The 12875-nt window shown below is 45.8% G+C and overlaps 1 protein-coding gene across 1 annotated transcript in view; it reads left to right on the forward strand.

Annotated features, from left to right (window-relative positions):
* ADAM12 (ADAM metallopeptidase domain 12) overlaps nucleotides 1-12875 on the forward strand; it is a 676627-nt gene that overhangs the window by 653612 nt on the left and 10140 nt on the right. The window contains exon 23 of the mRNA XM_044298620.1: nucleotides 10736-10863. Within this exon, the coding sequence (XP_044154555.1) occupies nucleotides 10736-10863 (128 nt within the window). The remainder of the gene's footprint in view (nucleotides 1-10735; nucleotides 10864-12875) is intronic.

A 12875-nucleotide genomic window follows, 5' to 3' on the forward strand; every position in this document is an offset into this window, starting at 1 on the left:
TTTAACATAGATTTATATGCACATTTGTGGAAGACATGAGCAAAATCACATCTGATGACAGTATAAAGGCTCTTAGGCGATAGTAGCGGGGTAGAGGCGTGTAGTAACACAACTCTGGGGTGTTACAAGTGCAAACAGATAATTGCAGCTTCCATTTCAATCAGTTGTAACTTTAAAAATTTGTATTCACTGAGCTCCCCCTAGTGGTGGCTTCAGGCAGCGCACCAGGTTGTTTTTGGAGGTCCCATTGAAATGAAAGGAGGGTGGCCTAGTGATGTCCAATATGGGAATACCACTTTAAGGAATTGTGAGTTAATGGAGGACCATTAGGGTTCATGCACACGAACCTATGTATTTTGCCATCCGCAAAACATAGATCCGCCAAAAATAAGGATGACGTCCCTGTCACATTCGTATTGCATCCTTTTTTTTTTTGTGCATCCATTGTAACAATGCCTATCCTTGTCCGCAAAATGGACAAGAATAGGACATGTTGTATCTTTTTTGCAGAACGGCCATGCGGATATACGGAAACGGAATGCACATGGAGTCATTCCTGTTTCTTTTGCGGACCCATTGAAGTGAATGGTTCTGCATACTGGCCGCAAAAATAAATAAATAAATGTAATAGACACGGAAAAAAATAGTTTGTGTGCCTGAGTCCTTACACAGACATCCCATTGATTTAAATAGGCTATGTGTAATGCTTAACTTCCCCTTGTGGTGGTGCTGCAGTGAAAATTAACACTTAGGGGCTAATTTTTTTTATTTATATAAGCCAAAAAGTGGCGTGTATCAGTCTCAGATTTTGTCGCATGCCATTTTGCTGCAAAATCTGCGACTTTTCCTCATTCACACCACTTTTCCGACATGTCACAAAAAGGGGGTCTGGCATAGGCTGGTAGAGGGGGTGGGCCGGCAGGCACGTCTCAGTCATCATTTTCTACGCCAGTTTTTGGGGTAGAAAATAACTTTAATCTACAGCAAAAAGGGGGCTGGTGTAGATTTAAGTCTGTTGCATGGCCTGCTGGAGGAAGCGACTTTGGCGCTTCCTCCAGCAGGACAGAGGAACTTAAGACTGGCATGGAAAACCCCGGTCTTAACAAATGAGCCCTTTATTGTCCAGTTTCTAGACTACAGCACATGGACACTTTGGGATCTGCTTATTGTCAGATGATCCTTCCAAAAATGTAGGGATTGCCCAAAGTGGAGAACTCCTTTACCCTAAGTTCACACTTGCGCGTTTTACAGCGCGTTCGAACGCGCTGTAAAACGCATAACCGATGCAAACCAATGCTTCCCTATGGGACTGGTTCACATTTTCGCGTTTTACAGCGCGTTCGAACGCGCTGAAAAACGCCCGACGCATAAACAAGTTCTTGAGCTTTTTTTGGGCCGTTTGTCGCGTGTTTTGGCCCATAGACTTCAATGGGAACGCGCAACGCTTGTATTTTGCGAGTTTTTGACACTGAAAACGCGCGTTCGAACGCGCGTTTTGGATTTAGCAATATGCTGGAAAAGGCCTATGATTGGCCAAACTTCATATAGACAGGGATATTTGCTCATTGGACAACACTGCAGTCAACCACACAAACGCGAGTTTACTATTGCAAAAAACGTGCGACAAATACGCGCGTAAAAAACGTGCGTCTCAGAAACGCTCAGGTGTGAACCCAGGGTTAAGGCTACTTTCACACTAGCGCTAGGTTTGTACAGCAGGCTGTTCCGGCAGCACATGTGTGCCGCCAGAAGTCCGGCCCGGCCCTATTCACTATAATGGGGATGGGCCAGAGGTCCGCCCACAGAACGGCAAACATGCCGAGAGGCGGACGGACAAATACTGCAGCATGCGAGACAAACCTGCCGGACAAACCTAGCACTAGTGTGAACGTAGCCTAAGATGTCTATTCTTCAGTCACTTGTGTCTCACTACTATTGCATTATCTACTTAATAGTAAAGGTCTAGGTCGGACTTTTAACCTCTTAAAGGGGTTGTCTCACCTTCAAAAATGGCATTTATCATGTAGAGACAAGGCACTTACTAATGTATTGTAATTGTCCATATTGCTTCCTTTGCTGGCTGGATTCATTTTTCCATCACATTATACACTGCTCATCTCCAGGGGTTACGCCCATCCTGCAATCCAGCAGCAGTGGTCGTGCTTGCACACTATAGGAAAAAGTGCCAGGACTTGGGGAGTGTGCATAGGTCGGTGCTTTTTCTCATAGTGCGCAAGCCCAACCACAGCTGATGGATTGCAGGATGGGCGTAACCCGTGGATATCAGCCGTGTATAATGTGATGGAAAAATGAATCCAGCCAGCAAAAGGAGGCAATATGGACAATCACAATACATTAGTAAGTGTCTTTTATTAACTTTCTTTACATGATAAATGCTATTTGTTGAAGTGAGAGACAACCCCTTTAAGGACCGGGCCAATTTTTGTTTTGGCATTTTTATTTTTTCCTCCCCACATTTCAAGAGCCATAAAATTTAAAATTTTCCGTTCACAGTCATATGAGGGCTTTTTTGGTTTGTCGTGGCACAAGTTGTGTTTTTTTAATTGCACCATTTAATTTACCATGACTTGTACTGGAAAATGGGGAAAAAAATTATTTGTGGGGTGAAATTGAAAAAAAAAATACAATTACACCAGTGTTTTTTGGGGGGGATTTTGATATTACGACATTCACTGCGCACTAAAAATGACATGACATCTTTATTCTGCGGCTGAATACGATTACGACAATGCCAAATTTGTATACTTTTTTTTATTTTGTTTTACTAATTAAAAAAATATAAACCTTTACAAAAAAAATCGCCATTTTCGCCATTTTCTAACAGCCATAACTTTTTCAAATTTTCGTCTACAGAGCTGTATGAGGGCTGTTTTATTGTGGGACAAACTGTAGTTTTTATTGGTATTATTTTTGGGATACATATGGCTTTTTAATCACTTTTGTTAATTTTTTGGGGGGAAGAAGGTGAACCAAAACTGGCAAATCATGGACTTTTTTTTTGCTTACTGCGTTCATCACGCAGGAAGAATATTTTTATATTTTAATAATTCAGGCATTTTGGGATGCAGCAATAACTGTTCTGTTTATTTTTCATTGTTTATCTTTATATGCAAAATTGGGAAAGGAGGAGGTGATTTTAATTTAATTTTTTATTTTTTTTACTTTCTCCACAATCACTTTTAGCCCACTTAGGGCACTGGAACCTGCAATCTTCTGATCACTTGTCCCATAGACCACAATAGAATACTATTGCTGTGTATGGGATACTGAGAAACTGCCTGCTGACCTGTGCCTTGCACACAGCTTTACAGGCAGTTACTCATGACAGGCCTGGGAACCTTCAGAAGTCATAGTAACCGATCGGAGCCCCGTGTTTTCACTGCGGGGGCTCCAATCAGAAGGCAGAGAGAGACCCCTTTCTCTACCTAATCTCGCCACTGGTGACAGCGACATTACCTGCTCTACATCTCTTGTACCTCATCCTACTCAGCAGCAGACCCTCGCCCCTAATGTTTTAGAGGGTCAGCTCAGCAGCAGGCCCTCGCCCCTAATGTTTTAGATGGTCATATCAGCAGCAGGCCCTCGCCCCTAATGTTTTAGAGGGTCATATCAGCAGCAGAACCCTCACCCCTAATGTTTTAGATGGTCATATCAGCAGCAGGCCCTCGCCCCTAATGTTTGAGGGTCAGCTCAGCAGCAGACCCTCACCCCTAATGTTTTAGATGGTCAGATCAGTAGCAGACCCTCGCCCCTAATGTTTTACAGGGTCACCAGCAGGCCATTTTTCAAGGGTGTGAATGATGCCCTCCTTTATGTGTAATAAAGGGTGTATTGGAGTGCTGGTTCCTTGTAATTTTTGGCAGCCCCTTCACTTAGTGCATAGGCTTTATGAGTGTAGGAGTCCCACTACCTGTAATATTGTACCACAATGTGAATGAGGCCCTCCTTTATGTGATATACAGGTTGTATAGGAGTGCCTCTTCCTTGTAATTTGTGGCAGCACTTGCACTTCTTCAGAGCAGGGGGTGCCTGGTTTAATACTCGGGTTCTCCCATTGACTTCCGTTGTGCTCGGGGACTTATTATGTGCCAAAAATAAATTAAAATATATGTTAAAAAAAAATAAAAAAAATTGCAGTCAAACAAATAAAAAAAGATACGGTCACTAAACCACCACATGCACAAAATCACAAAAAATTGCCTGGACATTCAGGCCTTTTTTGGGCCTGGTCAAGAAAGGGTTAATGACCAGATTTTGCAGCCGTGGGCTCAGTGTACATGTACGTGATTATGCGTTAAGGGGTTAATTCATGTCCGATCCTCAGGGTAAGGCCCCCTGCACACGAACGTGTGCACCCCGTGGTCGTGCTGCGGCACTGCTGCACTCCGTAGTGCTTCCGTAGGGTTCTGTTCTGTGCTTCTGTTCCGCACCATTCCGCATCTCCGGATTTGCGGACCCATTCAAGTGACGGGGTCCGCATCCTTGATGCAGAATGCCGACGGAACGGCACCCGTGTATTGCGGATCCGCAAATGTGGTCCGCAATACGGCAACGGGGTGCACACGTTCGTGTGCAGGGGGCCTAAGGCTACATTCATACGACCGTATGAATGAGTCCCCATCCGCTCAGCTATTTTGCGGAATGGGTGCGGAACCATTCATTTCTATGGGGCCGAAAAAGATGCGGACAGCACACCGTGTGCTTTCCGCATCCGTAGTTACGTGCCGCGGCCCTGCAAAAAAAATATAAATAAATAGAACACGTCCTATTCTTGTCCGCAACTGCGGACAAGAATAGGCATTTTCTATGAGAGCGACGGCATGTGCGGTCCGCAAATTGCAGAACGCACATGGGCCGGCCGGTATCCGTGTTTTGCGGATCCCCAAAACACTGCGTTCGTGTGAATGTAGCCTAAGGCACCGCGATCAGGTTTCTGGATGCACTTTTGGAAGCTAAAATCAGGAATGGATCATAAAAGGAAAAAAAAAGTATAAAGGACAAAAACTATTTCTTCTCTTTTTTGAAGTCACTCCTGATTTTGGCTTCCAAAACCGCATCCACAAACCTGATCGTGTAGCCATAGCCTTAGGATAAAGCATCAATGTACGATGGGTCGGGCACAAGCCAGTCAGCAGAACTAAGGGTCCCTTGTTTCATGGTTTACCTAGGCACAGCGCCATAGATGCGTGTGTGGCTGTGCCTGGTACTGCGGCACAGCCCAGCTCACCTGAATAATAGATCTAGCGTGACCTATTATCGTTATGGCCCCGCTGTCCTTTATAGGATAATGTCCCAATCTATAACTGTTCCTATGACCAGTAAGTGTACCTTGGGGATGTAAGATAAGTACTCGTCTATCAGATTGCAGCCTGCTCTCCTGGAACATCCTGACGACTTCAATATCCTTGTATTTCACAGAAGGGGGGACATCACATTGCATATAATACGGAGGAGAACGTCCTACTCTCTCCACTTATTCCCTGGCAATGGCCATTTAGATGGGAAATTGGTGCGTTCTCATCCTCCGCAGCATAATTCCCACTTCTTTTCCATAAATGATAAGCTCAGCCTGACGGCGGTGCTGTGGATTGCCGGCAGCAGTATCCGCCGCCTCCTCGCCGCTGCTTGTACTTGTGGTTTTGGTGCCTGTTTTCCTGATTGCTCGCCTGGAGAGCAGAACACATTAAACAACTGTTCTGAGCAGCTCAGGCGGCACATTGAATGGAGGCGCCACATTACTGCTCGCCCGCTTTACACCTTCTCCGATCTGTGAACGCCTACAATAAGACCCTGCTGCGCCTGCTTTACTGGGGTTGTTCTGGTAATTGTAGTGCAGGAGGATGGCGATTCAGGTTAGTAAGTTTTCATTAGAAAATCATATCTACTTACTGCCAAAAACTGCGCCACACCGGTCCGCAGGTTGTGTGCGGTACTGTCTCCACTCCTATTCATGTCCGTGGAGCTGAGCTGCAATGCCAGTCATAACCTCTGGCCAGGGGAGGCGCTGTTTCTGTTTTTAAACCTATATCACCACTTTTTATATAACTAAAGTGAATTTATTCTACAATGAAATGTTCTGCAAAAGTTTTACTATGTACGGTATATGAATTCCTCATCATTACTGAGATCTCTGTTTGCTGTCAGTGAGCGAAACCAGACAGAGGCTGAATACCCTGTTCAGACCTAAAACAGCTCAGAGTTTGCAACGGTTGTTTGTTCTGTGGCTTAAATAGGTTATCCCATAATCAGGCCTCTTTCACACGAGCGAGTATTCCGCGCGGGTGCAATGCGTGATGCGAACGCATTGCGCCCGCACGGAATCCGGACCCATTCATTTCAATGGGGCTGTGTACATGTGCGTTGGTTTTCACGCATCACTCTTGCGTTGCGTTAAAATAGCAGCAAGTTCTATATTCTGCGTTTTTCACACAACGCTGGCCCCATAGAAGTGAATGGAGCTGCGTGACAATCGCATCCGCAAACAAGTGCGGATGTGATGCGTTTTTCACGCATGGTTGCTAAGAGATGTTGTTTGTATACTGTACATTATTTTTTTATCACGCACGTGCAAAACGCATTAAATCGCATTGCACCCACGGGATAAAAACAGAACAACTGAACGCGATCGCAATCCCTCTAACAAAGCTAGAACCAGCCCTGCACCTCACACAGATACAGAGATTTCCCCATTGACCAACTGTTATTACTAGATTCTCTTCAGGCGGGCAGCTCAGGAGGTGTGCCCTTTCTAAGGGACGTGTCCTTTCTGCTACAGCTCTCTCCCAGTCACAGCTCAGGAGGTGTGCCCTTTCTAATGGGCGTGTCCTTTCTGCTACAGCTCTCTCCCTATCACAGTTCAAGGACATGTCCTTTCTGCTGCAGCTCTCTCCCTATCACAGCTCGGGAGGTGTGTCCTTTCTGCTGCAGCTCTCTCCCAATCACAGCTCGGGAGGTGTGTCCTTTCTGCTGCAGCTCTCTCCCAATCACAGCTCGGGAGGTGTGTCCTTTCTGCTGCAGCTCTCTCCCAATCACAGCTCGGAAGGTGTGTCCATTCTACTACAACTTTCTCGTCACAGCTTCTATCAGTAGATATGTCTGGTGACAGTTGAAGGCTAGAACTGAGCATGTGCAACCACCCTAATAGGTGGACATGCACATTACTATACAAATTAAACACCAGGTGGCACCATAGTAGGGGAATAAAGAGAATATCTCACAACTGGAGCATTTTTGTAACAAAATGTTAATTACAAAAGTATGTCGTTTTTCACGCTGAATTATACTAAAATAACATTTAATGGTGGCACAACCCCTTTAAAGGGGTATTCCCACTTTGGGATGTATCACGATAGATGCGGCTCACACCTCTAGAACCTGCTCCTATGTGGAGAATGGAGTTCCCTGACCACATCCAGACAGAGAATGAATAGAGAGGCAGTGACTGTCTTCGTAACTCTTATAGAAGTGAATAATGGAGAAAGCTGCATACATCAGCCTCTGCCTGGATGCTCTGGCAGACAATTTACACTGTGGTTCATGGGTCAGGGGATCCCACAGGTGAGACATCCCCCATCTATCATTCAAGTATGGCATATCGGTTGACTATGCCATAAAAGCCCAAGGTAGAAAAATCCCTTTTACAGTGTGAAGTCCAGGTTCACACATTACCTCCACTGATACATTGTAACAAACCATTAGGACAGGAGAAAGATTTGTGCTGCAAATGGATCAAGTGTCTGGACACATCTGTCAAAGCTTATCTGCCAGGAAACTGGCAGATGTTGAGGGACACCTGAGCTGCCCCAATGCACACAGATCCCAGTAAACAGAAGCTTTAGACCGTCCATACTGGCAAATATTAACTTTTGCTCTCTAGATATCATAGTTCATATGAAGAAGTTGTCCGTTCGTTTTTATTTTTTTCAGGAACAGCGCCACTCTTGTCTACTGGCTGTGTCTGGTATTGCAGGGACAAGAGTGATTCCAGTTCTGGAAAAGCAGACCTTTTTTGTAATCTCAGACAATCCTTTAACAGTTTAAACCTGAAGTAGGGACCATAAGGCACAAGCTCCACCCGCTCCACCAATCCTAAGTATGATGGATTCTCAGCTCCTCAATATTTGATGGTCCACATCTTCACATTGCTGGTTTAAATGGATGACTGCAAAGTGTTCTGGAGTAAGAGGAAGACATTAACGTGGATTCTGGTTTTAATGAATACATTTTTTTAAATGTAGACAATAGGATGTTGAATGCTTTTCTAATATACATCTATTTAAAATTTTGCTTCCAGACGTTTATTATATCCATACAGTAGCCTCTCCCTAAAGAAAAAAAAAAATGGTACAGTCCACTTTAGTCCTATAAAAGGCATCCATTGGAGAGCTGGATAGGACTAAACATAGTATCGGTCATGTGACCCTCACAAGTATCATGTGACCTGACTTTCAGTTAACTGCCCAGGTGTCTAACATGTAAATAGTAGTGCACTGAGGAGCAGAACATATACAGTATATACAGTCATCGGATCCCCACCGGGGAACGCCCGCTTATGGGCGGTGTTTAGGTTAGCCTCACCCGTTTTTGGCCTGGGACAGCCTGAATTTGCTGGGACGGTTTCTGAAAGTCAGGGACAGTCCTGTCAGGACAGTTGGCAACTATGTACAGTATTACTATCTGCAGCAGTAGAGTCTGTGTAGAAAGAGAGCTTTGTGTGTGTGCTGTTTTTTTTTTTTAAACTAAACTTTATAAACATGACAACATCACCTAGAGACAAACAGTATACATTTTATAAATCACCTAAAGACAGGCAGCAATGTAAATACACACAGTAATTTAGTCATACCTCCCAACCAACCCGGATTTTGGTGGCTGTCCTGCTGTCAACTAAAACAGCTGATTGCAATGGGCAAAAAAAGTTTGGTTTTTGTTTAGCCAAAATCCGGCACTCATGCTGGAAAGCGTCCGGATCCCATTATAGTCTATTGTGTCTGGCGTTGAACTGCAGTATCCAGCAGTGCCGGTTTCGGTGAACTCTGTCAGGCTGTTCTCTGCCATAACAGCCTGCCAGATACGTTTACCACAGATGTGAACATAGCCTTAGACCGACATTCCATGTGCCGGGCTTAGTAAGACGCCAAAAATGTCTTAGGAGGCACAGGCCTCTTAATAAAGGTTTGGCACCTTTGCCAGAAACTGACAATAATTAGGTGCCAAGAGTGCTGTAATAATCCAAAAAGTTGCTGAGTTTTTGTGGAAATGATGCTTGCTAAAAAAAAATAGCACCTTTTTTGTGCCAGTTTCTGACGTAACCCCCCTTCAAAACAACTCCCCTTCAAAAATTGTGGATTTGACATGGATTTTGGTGCAGAATTGACTTCCTGTCAATGTGGGATTTTGCACCATTGAAAAAAATCAGCACAGAAACCCACACAGATTAGATCCATTAAAGGGGTTGTCCCTCGAAAAATATTAGTTTTCCAACCAGCACCTGGATCTGAATACTTTTGTAATTACTTGGAATTAAAAATGTATTATAGCTACTGAGTTATTCAGTGAAATCTATCTGTGTAGCGCCACCTGCTGTTTGCTCTTTTTCTAATTTCTCTGTCCTGCTCATGCTCAAGCACATGCTCGGTTCCATCCTTCAACTGCCACCACCAGCAGCAGAAAGGGCATGTCACCCTGAGAAAGGACACTCTCCCTGAGAAAGGACACTACCCCTGAGAAAGGACACTCCCCCTGAGAAAGGACACTCTCCCTGAGAAAGGACACTCCCCCTGAGAAAGGACACTCCCCCTGAGAAAGGACACTCTCCCTGAGAAAGGACACTCTCCCTGAGAAAGGACACTCCCCCTGAGAAAGGACACTCCCCCTGAGAAAGGACACTACCCCTGAGAAAGGACACTCCCCCTGAGAAAGGACACTCCCCCTGAGAAAGGACACTCTGCCTGAGAAATGACACTCCCCCTGAGAAATGACACTCCCCCTGAGAAAGGACACTCCCCCTGAGAAAGGACACTCCCCCTGAGAAAGGACACTCCCCCTGAGAAAGGACACTCCCCCTGAGAAAGGACACTCTCCCTGAGAAAGGACACTCCCCCTGAGAAAGGACACTCCCCCTGAGAAAGGACACTCCCCCTGAGAAAGGACACTCTCCCTGAGAAAGGACACTCCCCCTGAGAAAGGACACTCCCCCTGAGAAAGGACACTCCCCCTGAGAAATGACACTCCCCCTGAGAAAGGACACTCCCCCTGAGAAAGGACACTGCCCCTGAGAAAGGACACTCCCCCTGAGAAAGGACACTCCCCCTGAGAAAGGACACTCTCCCTGAGAAAGGACACTGCCCCTGAGCTGCCAATCTGAAATAAATCTGGCATAAAAATTGGAGCAATGAATGTCGAGATCTCTGGACCCATGTGAGGTACAGGGCTGGTTCTAGCTTTGTTAGAAAGAGGTTGTCATGTACTAGATTATGTATCATTTTCATTTTTTTACATTATTCATGGGATAACCTCTTTACGTTGATCCGTGGCACATTAACCTGCGCATACATGTCCGCTTGGACACGTGTGAACATACCCAAAGTTTTATGGCGTTTCTATACAAGGCTACTGCAGATTCAGCAGAGATCACATTTTGCTTCTCTTCTTACCATTTCCCACTGAAATATTTATTCAGACGAGAATTTAATGACTCTTATTTTGCTTCCAGGGATCGTACATACCCAGCCCTCCGCAGAAGCCACTGCCGGCAGATCCTTTGAATAAGAATACCCGGTCGGATGGTGCCTCCAGCTCCATGTATGATCAAGGAGCCGTGCCTCAGATCACTCCTGTGAGGTATGCCCTACACACACCGCAGAGGAGCCTCACTGGGACTGCAGGGGTTAAGTCTGGCAGAACGAGAAATTAGGTTTTATTCTCTGCACCTCACTTTTTTTTCTTTTTTTTTGCAAAGTTGAGCGCTTCAGGCAGCAGAGGAACTGGACTGTAAATGAGTTGGATCAGAAACTGTTTTGACTTGTAGTTGCCTTTAGCTGTTACAAGGAAGTCTGACATATCATCAGTGACGGCCCCCCGATCCCCCCGTCCACCGGGAAGGTGCACGCTCCCAGGTGAAGGGGCAGTTTCCAAATGTCACCATTCAGACTTCCTTTTGCAATCGTGTTTTGTAACAGTGGAAAGAAAATAATAAGAGATTTGTAGTGAATTGATGTCGCGCCACAGGGAGACCGGGGGAACAACATACGGCAGTCTGAGAGAGGCACCGCCATACACAGCAATCCAGTCCTGGAGAAATGGCGGGATTCAAGGAGCCTTCAGTTATCCACATAGACATAGGGCATGCCAGGTACTAAAGCATAGCCTGCAGGGGGGTGCAGAGTGTATGCCCACGCCTGCAAATGGGCAGTGCAGATTAGATAGACAGATGCAATATATAGATATGAGATATCTAGATAGATATTATAGATGCATTATATAGGGATCGCTAGCTAGATGTTAGATATAAAAATATATGCAAATGAGCCTCTAGGAGCAACGGGGGCGTTACTGTTACACCAAGAGGTTCAGCTCTCTCTAGAACTGCTGCGGCCTCTCCAATTTGATTGAACGACAGGACCAGGTATTATGATGTTTTGCTGCCTGACCCTGTCAAAGTGGAGATGGTGCGTCAGTTGCAGAGAGAGCTGAGCCACTAGGTGTAACGGTAACGCCCCCATTGCTCCTAGAGGCCCATTTGTATATATTAAATAATAACTTTTCTCAGCAATGTGGGCACATACAGTATCTCACAAAAGTGAGCACACCCCTCAGGTTTTTGTAAATATGTTATTATATCTTTACATGGAACAACACTGAAGATCTGACACGTTGATACAATGTACAGTAGTCGGTGTACGGCTTGTATAACAGTGTACATTGGGTGTGCCCTCAAAATAACTCAACACACAGCCATTAATGTCTAAACCGCTGGCAACAAAAGTGAGTACACCCCTAAGTGAGAATGGCCAAATTGTGCCCAATTAGCCATTTTCCCTCCCCGGTGTCATGTACTCGTTAGTGTAAGGGCTCTTTCACACCTGCGTTGGCCGGTTCCGGCATAGAGTTCCGTTGTCGGGGCTCTATGCCGGAACAATCCTGATCAGGATTATCCTAATGCATTCTGAATGGAGTGAAATCCGTTCAGGATGCATCAGGATGTCTTCCGTTCCGGAACGGAACGTTTTTTGGCCGGAGAAAATACCGCAGCATGCAGTACTTTTTGCTCCGGCCAAAAATCCTGAACACTTGCCGCAAGGCCGGATCCGGAATGCCCATTGAAAGGCATTGATCCGGATCCGGCCTTAAGCTAAACGTCGTTTCGGCGCATTGCCGGATACGACATTTAGCTTTTTCTGAATGGTTACCATGGCTGCCGGGACGCTAAAGTCCTGGCAGCCATGGTAAAGTGTAGCGGGGAGCGGGGGAGCAGCATACTTACCGTCCGTGCGGCTCCCGGGGCGCTCCAGAGTGACGTCAGGGCGCCCCAGGCGCATGGATGACGTGATCGCATGTACACGTCATCCATGCGCCTGGGGCGCTCTGACATCATTCTGGAGCGCCCCGGGAGCCGCACGGACTGTAAGTATACCGCTCCCCCGCTCCCCGCTACTACTATGGCAACCAGGACTTTAATAGCGTCCTGGCTGCCATAGTAACACTGAAAGCATTTTGAAGACGGATCTGTCTTCAAATGCTTTCCGTACACTTGCGTTTTTCCGGATCCGGCGTGTAATTCCGGCAAGTGGAGTACACACCGGATCCGGACAACGCAAGTGTGAAAGGGCCCTAACAAGGTCTCAGATGTGAAT

This window comes from Bufo gargarizans, chromosome 6 (genome assembly GCF_014858855.1).
Source record: "Bufo gargarizans isolate SCDJY-AF-19 chromosome 6, ASM1485885v1, whole genome shotgun sequence".
In the NCBI taxonomy this organism is placed as follows: Eukaryota; Metazoa; Chordata; class Amphibia; order Anura; family Bufonidae; genus Bufo; species Bufo gargarizans.